We start from the raw sequence: 24,427 nt of genomic DNA on the forward strand, positions 1-24,427 counted from the left end.
AAATGGTAGCAGTTCAACTCAGAAATCCTGTGTGTCCTGCTCCCTTACTGCTGACATCTGTGCAGTGCTATGGAAGGAGCTGAGAAAAATATAGGCCTTTTTTTTTTTTGTACATCCAGTTATGACAAAAAATGGTGAAGGGAAGTATGAGGATGGAGCTCTTATATAAAATTGATCTCAGGGGCAAAGAATCTCTCAGTTCAAAAACCTCATTTGAAGAATATCTATAGACTAGATTTAAGACTAGACTAAGGTAAACCTTTTAAAACCAGAAGCAATTTTTAACGTGCCATTGATCAGAACCAAAGCACGGATCTGGCTCAGATCTTATGCATAAAATCCTTACTTATTAATGCTGAGTTCTGTCTACCAAATCACAGTGATACTCTGAAGCTGCTGCCCCAACAAGGGCTTAGTGGGGATGGGGGAATGCAAATAGAGCAGCACAGTAAAGGCCACTCAGTTGAGTATTTGGTTCTAGAGCTCCTCATCCAGCTCGTTACCATCTTCTGTCTGAAGAAATACTGCCCTGTTCAAGCTGAGTGACCTGCCATGCTTAAAGAACCAGGACCAAAGTCAGATGTTCTAAATTCCCAACCCATTGTTATTTCTACCCTTTCATTTTAATACACTGCATTATTTTTATGGTTTCCTGGCTCTTGACATAATAGCAGAGTTTCTGCTTCTATATCTGTATTCATAATCATTTCCCATTCATCTTCTTAACTTTACAAGGAGACCCAGACCCATTCTTTGGAATATTGTTGCCAGGACTTGTGATGGTGTGACAAGCTTGGAATTTATTTTAAAATGCAATTATGGATGGAGAAGAAGGGTCCTTAGGAGCTTTCACAGTTTTTCAATTTTTCTGAAAAGAAAAGTACAATATTCTCCCCTTAGCCACAAGACATATATTCCAAGATACCCAATGGCTAAGGATGAAATTAGGTGGTGGAATTCCTGCCTAATATGTACAAGGTCCTGTACTCAATCTGACTTCCAGAACTACAAAAACAACACACATAAACCAAAACACCCTCCAGTAGATCGTGAGATGTCAGATATTACCAAACCATTGCATGCTATATTTTTTCTGAGAAAATTTAATTTATATATCAGGTATTACATAAGATAATTAATAGCAATAATCTAACTCATAATAAAATAGGATAATTATAACAATACACTCTAATAAAATTTTGTGAGTGTGATGTCTGGCCCTCAAAAGGCAGGACTGTCATAACCATTACAAAAGAAAAAAATATATAGACAAAAAAAAAGCTTAGGTTTCAGGTACTTAAAGGGACCAAAATAAATGTCTTTGGCATTGTCTTCTTATATAGATTTTCTCCATTGACAGTGTCAATGAATTTCTTGAATTCTAACTATCCTGGGGTAGGCAGGGGCAATTCTAAAATGATACTTTTCAGTTACTGCTACTATTACTTAATTCATTACTACTTAAGTGCCTGACTCTTATTGTCAACCATCCCTTGGACACCAAGGATCTCCCCAGATTGCTCCTACACAGATTGCTCCCAGGTAAATCATGTTTGTTCCCACACTGCTCAGCTGTTCCTACATTCCCAGTTACTAATGGCATCAGTTGTCATAATACTGCTATGACACAGTCTCAAAAGTCATGTGTGACCCCTTTTCCAAAGGTCTGGTGGCCACACCTGCCATCTGAGTCCCATTTCTGTCTTTTCTGCTGCTCACACCAGTGGAAATGCTCCTGGAACCCGGGGCATTCCCACAGGTTCCCATTCATATTCCTTTGTTGTTGGGATTCTCTCTATCTTGAAACCCTTCTCACCACTCTATGATTTGACCTATGTCAACAGTATACTGCCAGTTTCACAGAGCCTTCCTAAAAGTATTTTCTTCCAACTCTGAATCCAAAAAGATCTTCTATCACATTCTATGAATTATACTTGCTGGTTAATAAAAATGGCATTGTTGGGCTGGAGAAGTGGCTTACAAGTTAAGGCACTTGCCTAAGAAGCCTAAGGACCCAGGTTTAATTCCCCAGAATCCATGTTAGCCATATGCAAAAGGTAGCACATGCATCTGGAGCTCGTTTGCAGTGGCTGGAGGCCCTGATATGCCCATTCTCTGTCTCTCTCTCTCTCTCTCTCTCTCTCTCTCTCTCTCTCTCTCTCTCTCATAAATGAATAAAAAATATATAATTTTTTTAAATGGCATTTGTTGAGCATGTCTTATGGACGAGACATACATGTCGGCACTTAAATGTATACTTCAGCTCGTCCTCTCGCAACCCTGGAAGACCTAAAGAACTTTAAATAATATTTAGAGGATGCCCATATGTACTTCACATGTGTGGACTTTTTATTGCCATTGCTCACTGCACAACACGCCATGACAATGACTTGCATAGCATGAGCTCTGTACTAGGTATGATGAGCAATCTAGCCACAATTTAAAGTATACAAGAGGGTATGCACCAGTTACATGCAAACACTACATTAGTTTACATGAAGAGTCAGAACAGGGGCCAGGCATGGCAGCTCATTTCTATGACCCTAGCGCTCAGGAGGCTAAGGCATCAAGATGATGAGTTTGAGGCCAGCCTAAGCTGCACAGACTCAAAAAATTAAATAAATAAAAATAAAAGGGAACTAGCCAGGCATAGTATTGCATACATTTAATCCCAGCACTTGGGTGGCAGAGGTAGGAGGATTGCTATGAGTTTAAAGCCACCCCAAGACTTTATAGTGAATTCCAGATGGGCCTGGGCTAGAGCGAAACCCTACCTAGAAAGACAAAACAAAGCAAGAAAAGGAACTAGACAATTCTGGATCATATGCAGATTTCAGTCTCCTTTGGGAGTCCTAGAAATGATCCCTCATAGATATTGCAGGATGAGTATGTTTATTTTCCTTGTGCTAGGCTTAAAGTCTCTGATATACTGACTTGAAAATAAGGCAAGTTGGGCTGGAGAGATGGCTTAGCGGTTAAGCGCTTGCCTGTGAAGCCTAAGGACGAGGCTCGGTTCCCCAGGTCCCACGTTAGCCAGATGCACAAGGGGGCACACGCGTCTGGAGTTCGTTTGCAGAGGCTGGAAGCCCTGGCGCGCCCATTCTCTCTCTCTCCCCCTCTATCTGTCTTTCTCTCTGTGTCTGTCGCTCTCAAATAAATAAATAAATAAATTTTTAAAAAATTCTTTAAAAAAAAAAAGAAAGAAAATAAGGCAAGCTATTTCCATTTTTGGAGCATCAAAAGTATCAAAGCTAGAACTGAACCCAGGTCCTTTTGACAGTATGCTTTACTCTACTTCTCAAAACTAAAGGCAACTACAAAATGAAAATGTCAGCTATCTACATGTTTAGGTACATGCTGTCAGACATGTTCTAAAACTTGAACATAGCCAGTCACATGGGGGTTAAAGCTCTGCCAGCATTATGAAATGGATTGGGAAAACTATATTCTCTTAAGCCTAAAAATTAACTGTGCAATCCAACAGATTTACCTTTCTTCTCCTCAATCACACCCTCTCTTATACCCAGATAGATGGACAGACAGACACACCCTAAAATCATTCTTTGACATTCTTGATAGATATTTAAGTGCTACATGGATAATTTTCTTTTTTTCTTCTGCTAATGATATACTATTTCTCAAAGACTTTTCAAATAACCTGAGCTTTTGCTTCTAAATAAAATATTTTTTGCAATACATAATACCGTTTACTTAGGTAAGGAAATTGGTGTCTGACAAAATTTCTGATGTTTCATTCAGTATTGAATACTGTTCAGTATATAATGCTAACACAAAGTACATGCAGGCATAACAAAAGTGAGATGTCACTCAAATAAGATACAGAAACCCAAACCCCAGATTGTGTGTCATTCCAGGCTAGGTGACCAGACAGGTAATGAACTTGCCAGACTCTCTTGCCTCACCTAAAAAAATGAAACACAAAGACTCTCCCCCGAAAAAGTGAAAGACAAAGACTTCCAAAATAATAAGATATTTATTAGGTCTTTGGCTAAACATTAAATTACTATTTGGTCCTTATCCTTTTTTTGTTTGTTTGTTTTGTTTTTCGAGGTAGGGTCTCACTGTGGTCCAGGCCAACCTGGAATTAACTATGTAGTCTCAGAGTGGCCTCGAACTCACAGCAATCCTCCTACCTCTGCCTCCTTAAGGCATATGCCACCACGCCCGGCTAGTGGTCCTTATCCTTATTACTTAATGATAAACACAAGCAGAGATATTGGTTTAAAAAAAACAGAGAATTCTTTACATTTATAAAGCATTACTTCCACGTGACGTTCGGAACACAACTGCAGAATAGTCACTATTATTCCCACTTCACAGTAGACACTGAGAAACAGAGAGGCTGGGTGACTTGCCCAGGGTCACAGAATCAGAAAATGTGGTCTAGACTTTACTGGTCTCACCATGCCACTGTCAAGATGGGAACTCAGAGGTCAGTAAATCTGATATCCAGCACCACCCTCCATCTGCCTGCCCCAAATGTGTTTTAGCCCAGATGCCTTTAAATTGCTTTGGAATAGAATACGAAGCAGGGATTTATTTAGCATATCATTTCTGAGTGCGTATTTTCCTGAGCATTTATAGATCTATGTTTTTCCAAGAAGCTGAGTTTTCCTGATAAAGCAAGACAGATCATGATAAATGTGCAGCTATGTAAGCCTAGCTGGGAGGAGGACCGGGCACCGCCATACCCCTCCTGTGAAGTTAATCCTGCTTCTTTTAGCTATTTCTTTATTAGTTAATGAGGTCTTGCAAAAATGTGTGTCTATGATGGTGTGTTAGCATCCTTGCCTCCAGGAACACTTTCAAATATTCATAAAGTAGCTCATCTGACCAAAGCTTAAAGCAAAGGTGCATTAAGTATGAATTTAGTCAACTTCAAATGTGGGTGGTCAAAAAGCTGCTGCTGAAATAACCTAAATAATCCTCCTGGCCTATGTTCCAGCTCTGCAGTTCTGGGCTCACATGTGAAGGGTGACGGAGGAGAGGTATTATTTACAACAGCTAGGACTCTGAAGGGCAGCCCTTAAGCTTTGATCCTGCTTCCTGACTGACAGGAGTGTGCCTTGCTTTTGGAAAACAGAATAACTTAAGAGAAGCAAAAATAAAATGGAAAAGAAATTGCCAGTCAAGCTCCTAGGAAGGAGAGCAGATAGGTACCAGATTGTATTATCCCTGAGAGGCAAGGCAAGGCAAGGGAGACCTACTTCCCACCTGGGTTCCTCATGACAAAGTGGGTAAAAGTGGAATCTCAATACATGGTTTGACGCTCGTCAGATATAGAAACTCAGCCACTAAATTAGACTCCGTGGTAAAATGAACCATGGCAGTCACTTCTGTAACCTGATTCTAGAGAATCCTGCGTGCAGCAGCAGGGACCTCAGAACACAGAGTTCGTTTTCTCTCTCTCTCTCTATCTCTATCTCTCTCTCTTTGACAGGCACACCCACTTCCTTCCTCTCAAAGCATGGCCACATATACCCTTTATTGTTTAGCCCTTTTATGATTTTATTTGTCTAAAACATCATTTCCAGAAGCTAATATTGTGGTTCTCCTTCCCTGTACAGGTAAATAAGCACATGTTTGTGGCTGCATGACTGGGACTCTCAGTGGGTATCCTTTAGACAGGAAAACAAGCATTGCAGCTCAGTATTCTCCCTCCTCTTTCTAGAAAAGTACCTCTGAGATGCCACCAAAATGACATACCTCTTTCTAACTGTCCTTTAGGATGAGCTCAAGGCACGGAGTGTGTCATGCATGGGCCAAAGCCTCCTGACCACTAACCCTACGGTATTTCTTCTAACTCGGTGACACATGATGGGAAATGTCAGTCCTGAAGAACCCACTCATGCCATAGCCACTGAGACTGACATCCATGACTTTTGTCAAATCAGTTAGTTTTCTGAATAAAGGGAGACTCTGGGCCACACTTCCAAAAGGAGATGGCCGAAGAATCTCAGTACTAAACTGGAGAGAGAGAGATATCACCCACTAAATAAAAGCTAGTAATTCAACTGTTTCTACTGTAGCTCAATGCTCACCTTTTGGTCATTTGATCTGATTTGAATTTGCTCTAAATGTGGGGAGGAGGAGTCATTTTTAAAAAGCAACAGCACTATTTGTGCCCCACCATGAGGACTGAGGGAACACTGGCAGCCATCGTGACTATGGAAGCACAGAAGCTAACATTGGTTATTCCCAGTGTAATTTTGCATTTGTCAGAAGAACTGCCCCATACATCTGGGATGTAAATTTGACTGGTGCTCTATACTTAATGTTCTTTTCCAGGTGATTCACATAACAGGCCGGCTACGCCTAAGAGTGTCACTGTCCCATGGGAGGACCGTCCCCAGCCAAATCATGGGTCTCGTGGTTGTGGCTCACGCCTTGCCTCCGCCAACAATCAATGAAGTCAGAATTGACTGCCATATGTTCGTCACTCGAGTAAATATGGACCTCAATATCATTTACTGTGAAAATAGGTACTTTGTTTTTGTTTTCATTTGCCCTGTTGCACGATTGCACATTGGTGAGGGTTTGTGTTACCAGCTGCCTGAAGGATTTTACTTTCCCAATAAGGCTCATTATAAATCCTGATCTTGTTTTCAATGGCTACTTGGAATGACACCAAACATGCTTTTTATTTAACATTTACATTGCTTCCCTGATTTACATTAGGGACAACAATTGAATGAATTGGGATGCCCAGACATCCATCCACTGTAAAAGAGACCCATTTTGGCTGAAGACCCAGGGAGAGAGCAGGGCTGAGACATTATTGGCAAAATGATGCCGTAAAAGGCATCTCCCCAGGCCTCTGCATGACCGCTTCCTGCTAATTCAAGGGCCTTGCTTCCTAGTGGTCAATGTTCCACAGACATTCAGCTCAGAGAACAAATGAGAATCAAGGGCCTCCAGAGACAAAAGCAATTGGCAAAAGGAATCTGCAACACTATTAAATAAAACTTTATCTTCCCCAGGATTTCACTTTTATAAATTATGAAAAGTGACTCACCACAGAAATGAGTTGGCAGTTCTTCCCTAAAACTGAGCTTTTATGAAAGCACATTTTAGCCTCTGATTAAAAAGTTCACTTTTTCCATTAAGCACAAAGCAAGGGACAGGGAACTGGGATGGTGCCCTTTCAGACCTTTCACCTAGAAGTCACCAGCCCATCATCTGAGTGACATGATGAGAGAATCATGGGGTGCAGGCAAGGTGGAGAGGAGTTGCCCTATATCAGCCTTGGGAAGGCAGCATGGCAAATCCATTCACAAGAAGAATGACCAAGTCTATTTAGGGAGGAAACTTTGGGCCAGCTTGTTGTCAGGCTTAAAGGCAATCTCTGTCCCCTGAGCCCTGTGAATGCCTTTGGAGGGGAAAGGCGAGAGAGCAGAATGGTCAGGTGGCTAAGGTAATTGACCTCTTCAGAGCCTGTTCAAGAGGAAGGCCAATAGCCCTTCAGTCAGTCCACTGGGAAGAGCCACTGAGGATGACAGCAAGTCACCAGCCAGGTGCTGGCTCAGAGGAAAGAACTCACCAGTGAGACATGATGCCACCAGACTGGGGAGTGCTCAGTAGTGTAGAAGACATCTGGACCTGTGCCTGCTTTTTGAAAAGTAGCTCTAAGTCTGCTTTGCAAGTTTTGTTAATGTTTATAAAAATGCTATTATCATGGTTGTATACTTGGGAATGTTTCAGGGGTACTGGAGTGGAGATAGAAAGCCATAAAAGGCAAGTTAGCCACAATAAGAGGAGTTCACAAGCACTACCAGTGGTGGCTGACTTCTAATAAGGTGGCTGGCTTTTAATAAGCATCTTACACGTGCTAGGCTATATGCAAATTTCATCACTCGCACTGTCTCATTTCAGCTTCAGACAGTTCCATGAGGTAGGCAGAGAGGAAGAATTCCTTGTCCCCAGCCAAGACTGAAACCCACTTCTGCCAGATTCACATGCTAATCACTTAGCTACATGCTGTAAGATCTCTCTGATCTCCTCTTTCTCTGAGTCAATGGCAAGGGACCCTTTGCAGGGAACTTTTCATACAAACACACCATGGAAGAACACAATTAGTACCAGTAAGCTGGTCAAGCTGATTTAGAATGCCGAGCACCACAGAAGACCCAATCAAAAGGAGGCAGACATAGCACTGGAGAAAGAACACACATTATGGGCTTGGTTCAGCTACCCCATTACCAAGTTCTCCAAAAAGATAGTGCCTTGACTCATTTACGAAACTTCCAATGATTATCCTATCCCAAAACATACCAAATTTCATCCCTGTTATCAAGTGTCTCATTCTCTTGGCAAGCTCTATGGACCTCAGGGATTCATGGTTCCAATACAGAAGTGAAGATTATTTGCTACAGACTGTGCTTAGCACTTTTCTCCCCATTAAAAAAAAAAATTTCCACAAGCCCGTATTAACAAATACAATGTGTCATTCTTATCCCAACTGAAGATGATAGTAATTATCAGAAAAGACCTGTATGGAAGGTAATTGCATATTCCATTTACAGAAGTGTGCCATGTGCCAGCACTATGCCATGCTAATTTCTCTCCTTCCATGAATCCCCTCACCAGCCCCTGAGGTTATTGTACAGATGAGGAAAGTAAGGAACAGAGGGAAGGATGCCTCAGGATGCTGGTCCTTTCTCCTCAGAATGGCTAAGCTGGTCACAGTCATCACGGCAACAGGCTCTGGTACACGAAGAGTTCAGTTGATTTTTGTTTTGTTTTGCTTGGTTTTTATTTGCTTGGTCTTTTTTTTTTTTTTTTTTGAAGGATTTAATTCAAATAAAGAATAAACCAAAGAAATGTCTTCCCCAAAGAACTGTCTGGCTTCTTCCTGGGGTTTATTATTTAATTAGGGAATTGTTAACTACAAACTAAAGCTTGCTCCTTGGTGTTGCAGACCGTTCTTCTGCATTCTCTAGGACAGCCTGGGGCAAAGCTGAGATCTAATGCTTTCAGGAGCTGGCAAATTTCAGAAACACCAAGGAGATTCTTTTAATGACATCCTTATTCCCTCATTTTCAGAAAGTAGGTGTCAAGTATGCTTGCAAAAGAAGCTAACATACAGATCAACAAATCTGTTTTGTACCACAAGCCCATGGAATCCTTAGAGAACTACTTTCTATTTCCCCAATGAAATGTTATCTTACTAAGACACCTAGTTTGAACAAAAAGATTATTTAAGTTGTTGGCCACTGAGAAATTGACTAAGTATATTTTAATTATATTCCATAGTATTATGGTCTTGCTTTTCTTATTTCCCTGCCTTGGGGTGGCAAATAAAATTAATCAACAGTAACATCATGTATTTTTAAGGAGTCATTTCTAGATATTTTTTATACTTGAATAGGCCATATGTCATAAGTACTTTTAAAAAGACATAGTAAAACTAGGTGTGGTAGTGCATACCTATAATCTCAGTACTTGAGAGGTTGAGGCAGAAAGATCAGAAAGTCAAGTCATCCTCTACTACATAGTAAGTTCAAGGCCAGCCTGGGATATATGAGAGCCTGTCTCAAAGAGAGAGAAGTAGGAATAAATTAAGCAATCATAAATATATATTTTCGACAGCCCAAAAGGAGTGATTTAGAAGGTAATAAGCATTTTGACATGTTGTGTCATGTTGTCCAATTTGGGTTCTATTTTTCTGTGCTCTGCCTGAGGACACTGATGTCTGGACAATCAACAACAGAGACTTAGAAATGCGTACTGTCAAGCACAAGCCTGGAAGAGCTGCTGAATTGGTTTAAAAGTTTCTGTGTAGAATCTACCACAAAGTAGCAGTTTAAAGAGCCAGAAGTGAAAGCTGAGCTCCCAAATGACTCAGACTAAAAAAGATACTACCCCCAGGCATCTGTATGTCTCAGCATTTAAATTATATCCCTTGAAATGCCAATTTGGACTTTGTGCCAAGAAGCAGTTGAAGCCCTTTTTCATGGAAATGCCCAATAGAAGACCAATCTGTTTAAATAAAAGGTGGCTCTAATCGTTTGGTATAAACATAACATGTTTTTATTTTATTATGTAACCTTAAATTATCTTGGCCTGCAATGAAGAACTTGCATTGTTACTGATCCTCAATAATCTTGTGGAATTATGTCTAAATGTACATTCTAATGCTAAAAAAGTGGAGAAAAGAAAAACCTATCTAGTTACATAAAAATCTAGCATATATCCTAATATTGAAAAATGCTGTTGTATGCTACAGAGACAATGTTGTTTATAAAGGGTATTTGTCCAAAGTGTCACATCCTCACAGGTCCCTGGCATGGTGAAAAGTGCTGTTAGATCACCCTTCATGAGTGGACAGTCTCTCTAGTTTCCGCTAAGCTCCAGTCTGTGCTCTTCTCTTTGTAGGATTAGTGATTACATGGATCTGACCCCCGTAGACATCGTAGGGAAAAGATGTTACCATTTTATTCATGCCGAAGATGTGGAGGGCATCCGGCACAGTCATCTGGACTGTAAGTACATGGGGAGGGCAGTAGGTGGGTGGGTTGAGTCTGCCTCTCTGGTACTCATGAGGTTCAAATGCTGATTTTCCCTCTTATTTCTCTTGCACATATTTGAAATCATTCAGTGAGAGAAAGTGAGACATATATCATTTCAACTGAGGTTAGCATTAGACTGAAAGTTGGACCTCAGGCCCAGAGAAGTGACTGGATCTTTAGGTGGTCACTCAGAATTCCCTGGTTTGGTGCTTTCTCTCCTGTGAGGTGAAGGGACAAGCTATGTCTTAAGTGTTTCTTTGGCCCTTTCATTTTCTAGAGAGCAACTTCCACTTTGAAAGTAGTAATCTCTGTTTCAAACTATACAGGGGAGAAGAGTAGTTCAAACAGACCAGAGCCTCATAAAAATGCCTAGCCGACTAGCCACAGAACCAGGGCAAGGAGAAAGTACAGGGGGCACAGGCAGAGCATATTGTGTGGACACAGCAGCTCTCAATGGCAGTAGCTCAGTGTCTTTCTGGAGAGAGGATCGTGCAGAGGAACATGACCTCCAGCCTCCCACTCCCAAGGAAAAGAAACTCATCTCCGCTCTTTGAATCTTGCTCTCAGCTCCTGGCCCCCAGGCTGAAACCCAGGGGACCCTTTGTGGCATGGAAGCTAGAGGGCAGCAGTGTTCTGAGTCTAAACAATGACTCAGTGTCACCCGCAGGCTTTCCTCAGAATACCCGGCTGTTTACATTCTGTGCAGAAGGTATTTCACAAGATGTGGACCAATTAGGAAAGAGGTGCCCTCTTTCAACCAGGGCGCCTCCTTATGACTATTCAATAGACTTCCTGAAAGATAAGCTCTACCAGCAGTCTAGAAGGTTCTAACCCTAGTTCTAAAGCCTGATTTTTAAGTACATGCAAAGTGCCACAAATGCAATGGTACAGCTTCAAGTTGAAAGTTTGATGTGATCAACACCAGCCCAGCAGTCTTTGTTCCATCTCGTCATGGTTGAGGAGAGCTATTTCAGATCTTCCTTGCTTTTGCATTGATTTCCTCCTAGTATACTCAAAGCTTCACTGGAAACTAAGCAGCCAACATCTTCAAGTCCCAAACATCTTATTGCTGTGTTAAGTCTGCATTAGCAACAATAACATGGGGCAAAATTCAATGTCAGATTCTGCATATACTGTGTCTCTGGGCTTAGCCTTCCTACAAGACTTCTCTCCAGCACATTCTACTCCCAACACTAGGCACGTGGCCTTGATATTGCACACCAGGGAGTTGGGAAACACACTTGCTGCTAAGAATGAATGGGTGTTATGTATCACAGAAGCAGATGGCTCTTCAATTAATTGGGGGGAAAATGATGTTGTTTCCTGAAAAGAAACATCAGGTTCTTTGTTGCTGGGAATTCAAAGAAAATGGATAAAACTTGAGATCTTTGAAGGAACCCATAGATATATTTTGGAACAATATCAGCCAGAGGTACAGATTTTTAAAATGAAAACAGATTTTTAAAATGATAATACAGTTTTCAGGACACTGTAGTGACCATGTTGAGGCTGGGGGTTGGGGACTGCTTTTTAATTTTGGAATCTTAATTAAGGTCTAAATTCAGAAACCTGATGCTCACACACACACACACACACACACACACACACACACACACAATTTGTCATCCTCAGTTCTTATTTGGAAAACAGCATGCTGTCTCTCTAGGAACTGCTTTACAGCTTAAAGAAAAACAATTGTTCAGAAGCACAGGCTAGTGTAGTTTGTTTCTTTCCACAAGGCAAAATTCTCCAATGACTATGTTTGGTACCATTCTTTCCAATCTACTCTTTTTCATTTTTCAGTAGCCACAATAATTTGAAAATAAGCTACTCTGTCATTCATTATTGTTCAGTTCTACTAATTTTTCTGGTATCATGCCAACTAATAAACAGAGAAAGTATGCTTTCAAATTCTGTGCTTTTATTCCATTACTTGATATTGACATACTGACTATTACTTCACGATTTAGCCTACTAACAATGATTGAGTTCATTCTTTTAACTCATACACATGACTTTTCATTTTGAGTTCTTTTAATAACCTTAAACACATGAAAAACAAATAGAATGAGCTGATAATTCCACACAGTAAAATACACTTCACATATTTAGCTATCATGCTGTGGAATAACTCCACAATGTCAAGTAGCACACAATTAGTAAAACTGTAGGGGGAGGTAAAGGAGTGTTTTGATCCTGAAGAATTTTGATCCTAATCAGATTGAAATTTCAATGTTCTTGTAGTACTTAATATCTTCAATCACACACACATACACAAAAAAAAATTAAACTGATTCCAATGTCAGGTTTTGCATTCTGTGACTGAAATAAAATGCTAAAATATACAAATGCATCTCACTCTGTACAATAAACATTAACATCATTATAAAGTCAGATCAAGTCTAAAATTGTGTGATGGAATGTCTGATGTTTACCTAATTCACAGACCAAACCCAGCCCAGTAACAAAATCACAGAGCTTATAATAAGTCTTGGTCATGTAAACACTAGGAGAAAAAGCCCAGAGCCAGCACAGCATCTTGCTTGTCCAAAGCCCTGGGCTATTACTGAAGGAGGCCTCAACTGTGCCTGCTTGGCAGGAGAAGGTCATTGTGACATACAATCAGTTCAAGAATAAGATAGAATTCTAAAACAAAGAGATGGTTAAAAAATAAACCACATTAACTATTTAGCTTTTCTTCCTAGAGCTATTGGCACAATTCCTGGTTCTGCTCATGAAAGACAAGTTTCAGACATCTGATCATACTTCTGACTTTTTTTTTGATATGTCTTAGGATCTGATTTATGGATAAAGCTTAAAGAAAAAAGACTCATCAGTCTTTCAAAACTAGACATCCTTCCTTTCTCATTGATATTGTTTTTCTGGCACAGTCCCCTATGAATCCATATATGAACTTGTCTCTAGGATAGGAAAAATCAAGAAGCATCTCAGCTGCACCCAGATTTGATAACTGATAAAGGAACCAGAGCATGGCACTGCCTACTTTCCCACTGGGTTATCACAGCATGTTGGGGAATTAACTAGCTAGATCTCAACACAAAGAATCACAATTTTGCTGGATGTGGTGGTGAATGCTTTTAATCCCAGCACTTGTGAGGCAGAGGTAGAGGATTGCTGTGGGTTTGAGGCTACCCTGATATGACATAGTTAATTTCAGGTCAGCCTGGGCTAGAGCAAGGCCCTACCTTGAAAAACCAAAAACAAAACCAAAAAGAATCTTATTTTTGGCTACGTATGGTAGTTTACACATGCACTTGGGAGGGTCATGAGATCAAAGCCAGCTTGCTCTACATAGTGACTTCCAGGCTGGCCTGGGCTATGAAGTATAATCCTTTTTCAAAAAATAAAGTGAAGCCAGACATAGTGACACACACCTTTAATCCCAGTATTCAAGAGGCAGAGTAGAAGGATTGCTGTTGAGTTCAAAGCCAGCCTGGGACTACAGATTTCCAGGTCAGCCTGGGCTAGACTGAGACTTTACCTCCAAAAAAATAAAAAATGAAATTTAGTACAATTTTAAAACCATATTGTTGGTATCTTCATGGCAGATAAAATGACACTGGATTCTGAAACCTGGGTAGTTCTAAGTTTCCCACTATGACACAAAACTTCTGTGATTTCTTTTCATTAAGCCCAGTTTCATTGGTTCTTCAGGTCAAACCAGAATTGCAAAGTTTAATTTTTTTTTTTTTTTTTGATTTTTCGAGGTAGGATCTCACTCTGGCCCAGGCTGACCTGGAATTCACTATGTAGTCTCAGGGTGGCATCGAACTCATGGTAATCCTCCTACCTCTACCTCCCAGCTGCCTCCGGAGCACTGGGATTAAAGCCACCATGCCCAGCACAAAGTTTAAATTGCCACACATGTTAGGCATTATTTGGGCACTTTTCTCTCTGTGTTGCCATTGCCCTAGAGATGAACAGTCATGTCTACTATCATCACATAATCTAATTACCCATAGTATTTGTGTCACCCTTGAATTACTAGAGAGTAAATCTCTTTCTTTTGTTTGTTTTGGGGTTTTCCAGGTAGGGCCTCACTCTAGCCCAGGCCTGACACAGTACTCCCTCTGTAGGCCAAGGATGGCCTCAAATTCACTGTAACTTTCCTGTACTTCAGCCTTCTGAATGCTGAGCTTAAAGCTGTGTGCTACTACACTCAGCTAGTGCATTCTCTCTCCCTCCCTCCCACTCTCCCCCATTGATCTAGAAATTACCAGTCATGTCACCTAAACTCCAATTACCCAAAGCATCTGTGTCTCACTTGAATGACTAGAGAGGTTTCAGTACAATGGTATCTCTACCTATAGCCAAAAGGGTGATGGGGGGGGGGGGCAGAATATTAAGCCAAACTTGGGTACATGCTTTCTTTTTTGCCCCTTTTAATACATCATTTTACCTATAGTAGGAGCCAAGTTTACCTCAATACATCCCTAGAGTTCTTCCTGGGTCAAATCACAACTGTGCAACCTTAAAAAGCAGTGGTGAAGGGGGTGAGGAAAATCTTAGTTTCTCTTGGTGGCACTGCCTTATACAACAGTAAGACTCAAGGCTCTGCAGCTGTGGAGTTAGACTGATTGGCAGTTTTTCCTTCTTGGTTCCTTACCAAGGAAGAGGAAATTCTGGGAGAATCATTCCAGAAGAAAAGGATTGCCCAACTGCCTCTGAGACCAAGTACATTTTAAAAGCATGGCTGGCCCAGTACACTTGAGGGTGAGTGTTTAAAGAACACACAGTAGCCAGTGTTTGTTTCTTAACATATTTCTTAGCAAAATGACTGTACTATACAGCTACCTGGCATAATGCATTCCATGCTGTTTTGCATCAATAACCCCTACACTTCCCTCCTGAAGGCGTCTCATCGCCAAATGCAAGCAGACTGCTTAATGCAGGACTAATTAGTATATCCCCTTCCAGTCTGCAGGCCCTCCATTGTAATTCCTTCCCAGCTCATTTTTTTCCACAACTGAGCATCAATCAAAGTAAGTGCCCTGCCTGCCTAGGCAACACAAGATGTCCTCCATGCATTTGTCATCTGCCACGCAAACAAAGGGGGATTTAATTGTTGATTTGGGTATGCAGCCATGGTGCATGGGGAAGGAAGCTGAAAGTGAGGTAAGAAGGGAAGGAATGAAGTTTTGTGGGTGGCCCAAATTCAGACTGCACATGGGCATTTTGCTGTTTTCTTCTCAGCTGGTCTTCAGGGATTCTGCTGCAACCTGGTCACTCGCTGGACTCCTTCCCAAAGCAAATGAGTTTTTTACTTCTCCCTTATGAATATGAAAATTCTCATGGAGGAAAATGCATTTAATAGCTACCACGTCTGCTTTCTTTTTGCAGCCAAGTCAGCCTACGTCGTGTGCCTGTACATTAGCGGAAAAAGACTGTCCCAGAGAGCAAGATAAATCCATGGTTTTATGCAGGAGTGAATTAGTGTTCTTATTTTGCATCTTTCTTTTTTGAGCAAGTGCTGATTTTGGCTTTTCAAGTCCACAGCAAATAAACATAGTGACAGAGACCAGCAAGCAGGCCTACCTACCAGCTGAATACCAGGTCGACTTGAGACCATGGTCTGAGGCAGTATGGACATGACCCAGGGGCTTATAGAAGTACAGAATTTCAGGCCTACCCCATGTGTGCTATATCAGAATCTGCAGTTTGGTTTTTTTTTTTTTAAGTTTAATTTTTTTTTTTGTTTGTTTGTTCTTATTTGAGAGTGACAGACAGAGAGAGAAACAGGCAAAGAGAAAGAGAGAATGGATGTGCCAGGGCTTCCAGCCAGTGCAAACGAACTCCAGATGCATGCGCCCCCTTGTGCATCTGGCTAACGTGGGTCCTGGAGAATCGAGCCTCAAACCAGGGTCCTTAGGCTTCACAGGCAAGTGCTTAACCGCTAAGCCATCTCTCCAGCCCTGCAGTTTGTTTTAATAAGATCCCAGCTGATCCTAGTCATGCTTCAGATTAAGAAGTAGTGTACACACTGATATTTAGAAAGGACTCTTATAAGCCTCCATCTTAAAGCTTTGGAGGAATTCTGTTGACTACAGTGGCATATGATAGCAAATTGGCTCTGAAGGTGTCTCAATCAATGTTCAAATGGAATGAGTATATAATTACTTGATAACACTTCCTTAAAAACATGTAAAGTTAAATACCACTGAAGGAAGAAAATATGATATCAATAGTAATAATATCCAGCTTTGGAAAAAAAGGAGATCTCTGGTATTTTCCCTATGTGTACTTTATTGCACAGGTAAATATGAGTAGGAATATTTTCTCTGTTTAAGTTCCTGTAACATTTCTGGGTACTTATATATAAACATTTATGGTATTATATTAACAAGAGGTTTAAAAATAATTAAGATATGGTTTCTGCCTTGAAGGAGCTTATATGCTATTAGGGAAGATACCATGAAACAGCTAACTGGGAATATGTAACATAAAATGAGCACCACTAAGGCACAGAAACCAAACATGGAGCACGCATAAGCGGGGACAACCAAGGGGATGACAGGGAAAAGGCCCAAAGGAGGCACACTGCCCATAGACCTTCAAAGAGGATGACAGGAAGCCAAGATGGCAGGAGATATGGAGGGTGACAAGGGTATTTTAGGCTTAGAAGAGCATAGTAGGACATGGAATACATAATCAGAATCTTCCCTCTCTCCCCTTGGAGAATAAGCCATAACTTTGATTTGGCTGATAAATCTCATTTCCTCATGAATTCTTATCCATTCTTACCATTTCAAATGGCAGCTGCTTTTGTTTCAGGTTTATATTTTTTAAAAACTTATATTTGATAACAAAATACTCCATTGCTCTTATAAAGCATGATTAGTAAAAATAAAAATAAAAAAATCAATACTTCGAATTCATTTATTTTTACCTGTCAACTAACCTAAGTAAAATCAACTTCATTTCTGCTTATAATAATAGCATCTATTCTTCATTTTATATAAGATATATATGTTTTTTTGGGGGGGGTAGGTTTAGAGGTAGGGTCTCACTCTAGCTCAGGCTGTTATAGAATTCACTATGTAGTCTCAAGGTGGCCTGGAACTCATGATGATCCTCCTATCTCTGCCTCCCGAATGCTGGAATTAAAGGCATGCGCCACCACACCTGGCTCAAGATCTATATTACTTTCATAAGGCTTTCTTTTTAGATTTATTTTATTTTATTTATTTGAGAAAGAGGGGGAAAAGGAGAGAATGGGCGTGCCACAGCCTTCAGCCACTTTTTAAATTATGTATTTATTTATTTGAGAGAGAGGCATATAGAGAAAGAGAATGGGTATGCCAGGGCCTGTAGCCACTGCAAATGAACTCCAGATGTATACACCCCCTTGTGCATCTGGCTTATGTGGGTCCTGGGGAATCAAACCAGGGTCCTTAGACTTCGCAGGCAAACACCTTAAATGCTAAGCCATCTCTCCAGCCCTATAAAGCTTTGCAGTAGCTAGAGGCCCTGACACACCCATTCTCTACACCCTCTCTCTAAGAAATAAAAATAAAATGTGTTTTGAAATACTGCCCAGGACTGTTTTAAGTCAAGGAGGGTAGTAATGAGTAGCGCTAAAACTGGCTAGAATGAAAATAACTTGAAAAACCCTGAGAGCTCAGATACCACTCATGCCAACCATTACTTTGATTCTTCCCATCAGAGAACGTGAGGCCAATACCATCAGTATTGTAAAGACTTAGACTCCAACTCAGTACATTATCATGGAGAAGAAAAAGGGAACTTATTTTTTAAACTGAACAAATTGACATGTGCTAAATCAATGAAAAGTTTTCTGCATGATTCAATATTAACAGTTAATAAAAATCTATCAGTGGCAGGGATATAGGACAAAACCTTTTCTGAGGCTGTAAATCACACCAATAGCAGCTCAGGCAGCGCCTGTCATCAGTGTATTAGGGGAATCCATAGATGATGCACAGTCATTCACGGAACAGCCACACATCTTTTGTCCTTAGCTCATAACTCATGTTAAGTAGCAAATATCACTCACTTTACCAAATATTGCTCAGCACACAGATTAATAAGAAGAAAAGAAAAAAGAAATAAAAGCCTAGAAACCCATTTGTGGATACCTGCCATTTAAAACATCCAGATCACTAATTGCAAAATCTATAGGAAAGTGTCCACAGCAGCAAAGCCTCAGCTGATCCTATGAGCAGCTGCAGATGAAAAACTGCCTCCACTGCAAGTAAATAAGTGCCGAACACATACTCTGGCTACAATGCTGTTTCTCCTGTGAGTTTTGAAAATGACCTTCCTGTAAGCATCAAGGACTGTAACTTTTTAGATAAAGAAACTTGTTCTTGTTTTAAGTCTATGTCAGGTTCATTCCCCTATAGCCCACAGTTTTCAAAAGCAGAGGAAAAAGTAATCCAGAATTAAAAGAGAGAAAAAAAAGCCAAGTCTGTTTCCAGAATGAAGTTCCCTGTCAGCCCGCCTTGGGCCTTAGGTGGAGAAGCAGAGATTAAAGAGTCAGTATTCTTTTTCATGTTTCATCTGCCAGTTTTGTGAATATAGAAAGAAAACCAGTGGCCACAGCTAAGCACCCAACTGCGGTATTAAGTAGAAAGTGTGATTCTAGTACACCCTCCTTACTTAAACACATATACTGTCTCTTTACTTCAGTGCATTCAGAAATCATTTTTTGAGTTCCCAGCAAAAGCACCGCTCTCTGTGCTCCGCAGCATTGATGAAGGTGGCTCGAGGAGGGCTGCTGGCCCTGCAGATGCGTCCTCCTCTCGCGTGGCGATAATGAAGCTCTTTGTTCGCTGTGTGAATGTGAAGTGCGGCCTCTCCGATGATCTCACCATTTCCTACTTATTCTATACTTACCTGAATGCACCAAGTATTGCGGCTGTTTAATGCATATGCAAACCTCTAAAACGCCCTTTTGTGCGACACTTTGCTAAATGACTGCCTTGATGTGTGTTCTCCATCTCTTCAGACTGCATGCAACTGCTTCCTTCTTTCCAAGACACAACTGACTCACTATCTAGACTCTGGCTTGGATTCTGTAGAACAGCCCAACAGGAAGAGACCATGTTCTCTTTTCTCTCCATATTTCTGAAGCAAACTTGTACTGATTTGTTTTGATTTACTGACAGAATTATGTTCCTGCCACAGACACTGGCTCCCTGTATGTCCCTTCCGCCATGAGCCTGTGTCTGTGACAAGGTTTTCCCAAGGAAAACTGAAATCCCTCTGTTGGGAACTGTGCATGGGGGCCATGGATGCATAACACAGCAGAAAAGCTCCAGGGTTTTGAATGGGAATGATGATTCTTTACAAGTAGAACATTCTCATTTGCTAAGCTTGAGTCAAGAGACGGGTAACATTTTAAAAAGACATTGCATCCTGACTTCTATTTGAGGGATGAATATTTGATATAAATGGTTACATGTTCTAAATTGTAAGCGCTTTTCAACTTGCTTTTGGTTGAACTGCTGCTGGCTGTATTACTAAAGCCAAACAGACACAAAGACACATACCTGTGGCTCGCTACATGCCCAGTGAGAGGACCTGCAAAGCTCAGCCAGGACTGCAGGCTCCGTGTCAACTGTATTCTTGTCCCAAGTGAAGGTTTGCCTCTGTCCTCTGAAGAACATGGATTTTAATTCAAAAGCATTTTCAGCTCGTAAGGTGGGGTGGTGACAAAAGCATCTTGGTTCTCCTTATAGCATTCAGCCAAAAATTGGTGATACCCTGGACTGGGAGAAATATGTAATAGTCATATCTGATCCATTTAGTTCTAAGCAAGCTTGTGACAACCTACTTCTCATCCCTGTGTCCTGGTGGCTACCTTGTGAAACCTAAGAGTCTATTTACATTTTTTTGAGATACTTAAATTAAAACCACTCCCTATCACCTCCCTGCAAAGGCAAAACTCTAGAGATGTTGAATTCAGCTGGAAGATACATGGGCTGCTCACCCCAAGAATTTTTAGCAACAGAATGTAAACTTTGGAATGAACCAGAAAAGATTCCAGAACATATGTCAGTGGTGCTCAGTGCTCATCCACGGATGTGATCATAGAAATGAACCCACATCTGGATCTCCTCTCTTCAGCTTCCTTCCCTTTAATGGCTTGCATCCGGGGCTATGAACACACACCCTGGCTCACTGGCTGGATCAGTAAGTCTTTGCAAGGGACAGTTAACTATTTCAAATGACTGCCGTATCAACTAACTTACAATATACTTATTTCTGGTTTTAGCCACATAAAGGACCTCATGAAATAGACTGGTACAGATATTCCCTCGTTTCTCTCTGCTATCTAAACCTAGAATTTAAAAAATGCAAACAGCAGCCTCTAGATTAAAGAGAGCCAAAAAAAAAAAAAAGTTGTATGTGTGTATGTGTGTGTGTGTGTTTCAAGTTCTCTTACTTTATTACATACTAGAAATGTCTTTCAAACTGGCACCAACGTGGTTTTTCTTCTTGAGCTGATTAGGGCCACATGAGCTCAGAAAAAGCTGTCAGATCCTGCCTCTGGCACAGCTGGAATGATCCAACTGATTTGCCGGTATTTTTTTTTTTTTCACGAAATAAGCTTCATCCCAAAGTCATAAATTTATATTCTGTTAAGACACAAGCAAAATTATTCCTTATTCATTTTAAAGGAAGCAAAACTCCACTGACCTCTTTTTATGAAACCTCCTCAAAAACAAAAGCAAGCTGGTAACATTTTGGTCAACAGCCCACACTGTCAGGAGAACTAACGTCATACCTTCACTGTAAATTCCCAATGACACACGGGGTTCTCTTCAGAAAACACTCACCTCCAGGGAAGAGTCATAACTAAAGACCATGCTAACAGATTTACCCTTGCAAAATTATGTTTGTCAGACTAGTCCAGGGCACAGTTATGAGCTAGATCAAATGTGCTTCCTCAGGTACCTGTGGTGTGCTCTCAAACTTGCTTCTTGGTATTTACCACAGTGGCTTATGGGAAATCATGGAGCTGAAGAGGGACTGGCTTGTCAGTGTCTGCTGGGCCACCTCCTTACAATCAAAGCTCACCTGTTCTGCCTCTCATTTTAGGCTACCCTCTTTACAAGGCAAAGCCTAGGATTGATAAAGAAGAGTATTAATGTATTCATGGACCCTGACAAGTTAGGATTTATACTCTCAGGAAACACAGATGCCCCTTAAACAGACCAGGCCATTTCTGCCTCATCTTAAAAGATGAAATTGTATCAGCCCGTTAACAAAGAAGTCTTAAGGTGCCCATATCTGGAAGCTGCCAGGGAGGTGCTTGAGGTGCTTGTTTTGTCTAGGTACTCAGAAGAAGCATTGCTAAGAAAAGGATGGGATTATCTTTCTGTTGATTCTGCAAATTCTAACTTAATTTTACAACTTGATTATTCTTTTGCCCTTTCTACAGTTTGTATTCTGGGGATTTTTTTCCTCCCTACTTTTGGGTGTCATCTTAGTCCAGAACCAGAATTCCAAGTGGAAGCGCTGACCCGGCCACTGAGCCAGGCCCTCCCACGCTTCTGCAAATGAATGTTTCCTTCATGCCTCTGCCCTGGTGAAAATACCAGAAGTGTCTGGAATTAGCTTTTATTCTGGCTCCTCAGCATTTAGAATTATACTACCAACCAGACTGGAGTACTCTGTTTCTTCCATGAAAAGATAGAATTACATAAGCCACTGTTCCTCGATTAACAGTGAACCAAGTTGAGAGCCCTTGAATGAAAGCACACACATTTTGTTGCATGCAACAGTAGTTTGACAGAGCGCTGTGTGGCAGCCTTAGTGTTTCACTGCCTTCAGCTTCACCACGCAGGTTCGTAGCCTGGGAAGCCATGCATGCAGAATGGTAGAACTTAACAACTGCCAACAAAAGGAGAGCACAATGCAACCTGTGGAGCCTTGTTACCAAACGAGGGTGACAGTTCCAGACTTTAAAAATACTGTGCACTGAGCGTTGTGCCGTGGTTTCAGGACAAAACTTGCCACGATTTGAAATGCTCATAAGCCAGGCTGTTTCAAGGAGCAGTGAAGATACAATTACTAAATGTTATAACCACCCACTTAACATCGTGAGAAAAGGAGGAGAGGGGGAAATCAGGAAGGCCTATCTGCTTCTACATACGGCATTTGGAGGTTTGATTTGTGATCCTGCTCAGAGGCAGGCAGAGCGGCTCTGGACGTGGTAGGAAGTGTTGCAGCATCCTGAAACATGGCTTTTTTTTCCAAAGTGACTCCCTTTATCCATCCACACCCCAGTCAAAAAAAAAAAAAATCAAAACGTACTTCATGAAACTATTGTATATGAAGCACTTATTAGCCATAATTAAATGGACAATATGAATTTACTACGTCTTTAGGACTCTGGCTTGTTCTGGTTTAGAGCAAGATGATTAATGCAAATACATATTACTTGAGATAACCATTTAGCAGCTAATTTAGCCAAATTTATTACAGCAGTTAGAGGTTTTTCATTTTAGCAGACGGAGACAAGGACATGCCAAAACTGGGCCATGTAGACGAGTGCACACTGCCCTCTAGTGGCCATCAGGCTGGTGAGCTTGGGTGGGGGCGCTGAGTGGCTGAGTCACAACAGAGGCATCCACACATTTCCAGCATCCTCTTGAACCATTCCCATCCGAAACACTTTATTTCAGGGGATGATTTACTGCCGTCTCCCCTTTTACTAGCCCAGGAGAACACAGATACAAATCAAATCTACTTCAACTTGGCAAGATTTTGGTTAAAGTATCACTTTTAACATCTGCATTTTAAAGCTCGCTTTCAGTTGGTATTTAATGGCACCGTTTCACATTACTAATTGTTTTTACTTGTTCCTCCATTTTGGGCCATATTTCAGAGACTATGTGGAGCTGTCACTCTGTTTGGCCTGAGCCAAGTCAATCCCAAACATCCCTTAGGCCAGTGTTTCTCTCTGACTCGATTAGGGGATTTATTTTGTTCCAACATTCAGCAATCTCACCAGAATTTCCCCGGACTGACCAATGTAAATTCAGTTCATCCAGTGCCCATAAATTCTCTTAGACAAGATCAAAAGGAACAGATGGATATGGACACCGGTTGATATCGTGCGAACTGAGGGAAACGATCAAAGGCAGAGAGCGGAAGCATCCCCCAGCCATTCCAGTACTCAGAATCTTGGAGCTATGAATAAATCATACACAGATTTGCCTTTCCTACCATCTGACATCAAGCCCATTGACAGCACCCACACCACATTAGGTGTTCTGTGAGCCAAAAAAGATTAGTGGTCCTGTTAGTCTTCCTTTCACACCACGGCTGCCCCCAAAGAATCAAGTCCCACTACTGATGCCCCAGCCCTGGTCCAGATCTGCTGCGCCCTCTGGGTTGCTTTCCTTCCTCCTCCCTCCTCTTCCTCCTCATGGGGTCCTAAGGGAAGGGTGGTACACAGATGAACCCCTGGCTTTGGTGGAGGGCCTCTCGTTTCTACACCTGAGGTTTAGCAAATGGAGCACTCTGGCGCTAGTCTTACTGCCATGCCTTTGCTTTGTTTTCCCCCAGTGCTGAATAAGGGTCAGTGTGTGACAAAGTACTACCGCTGGATGCAGAAGAATGGGGGGTACATCTGGATACAGTCGAGTGCCACCATAGCCATCAACGCCAAGAATGCAAACGAAAAGAACATCATCTGGGTGAATTATCTTCTTAGGTATCTCTCCTGATTCTGTTTTTATTTCTGTCATCTATGCAGCCCTAGGATTAATAGCTGGAGTGTCATGAGGATGACCTTTGATTTTTTAAATGTTTTATTTATTTATTTGAGAGAAAGAGAGAGGGAGGGAGGAAGGGAGGGATAGAATGGGTGCACCAGGGTCTCCAGCCACTACAAACGAACTCCA

At 41.2% G+C, this 24,427-nt stretch overlaps 1 protein-coding gene across 10 annotated transcripts in view; it reads left to right on the top strand.

The window, feature by feature from the left end:
- Positions 1 to 24,427, top strand: part of Npas3 (neuronal PAS domain protein 3) — an 895,400-nt gene that overhangs the window by 861,052 nt on the left and 9,921 nt on the right. For all 10 annotated transcript variants that reach the window (XM_045154346.1, XM_045154347.1, XM_045154348.1 and 7 more), the window contains 3 exons: positions 6,310 to 6,503; positions 10,396 to 10,502; positions 24,090 to 24,237. In XM_045154346.1, coding sequence (XP_045010281.1) covers positions 6,310 to 6,503; positions 10,396 to 10,502; positions 24,090 to 24,237 — 449 coding nt within the window. The remainder of the gene's footprint in view (positions 1 to 6,309; positions 6,504 to 10,395; positions 10,503 to 24,089; positions 24,238 to 24,427) is intronic.

Source organism: Jaculus jaculus, chromosome 7, assembly GCF_020740685.1.
Source record: "Jaculus jaculus isolate mJacJac1 chromosome 7, mJacJac1.mat.Y.cur, whole genome shotgun sequence".
Taxonomy (NCBI): domain Eukaryota; kingdom Metazoa; phylum Chordata; class Mammalia; order Rodentia; family Dipodidae; genus Jaculus; species Jaculus jaculus.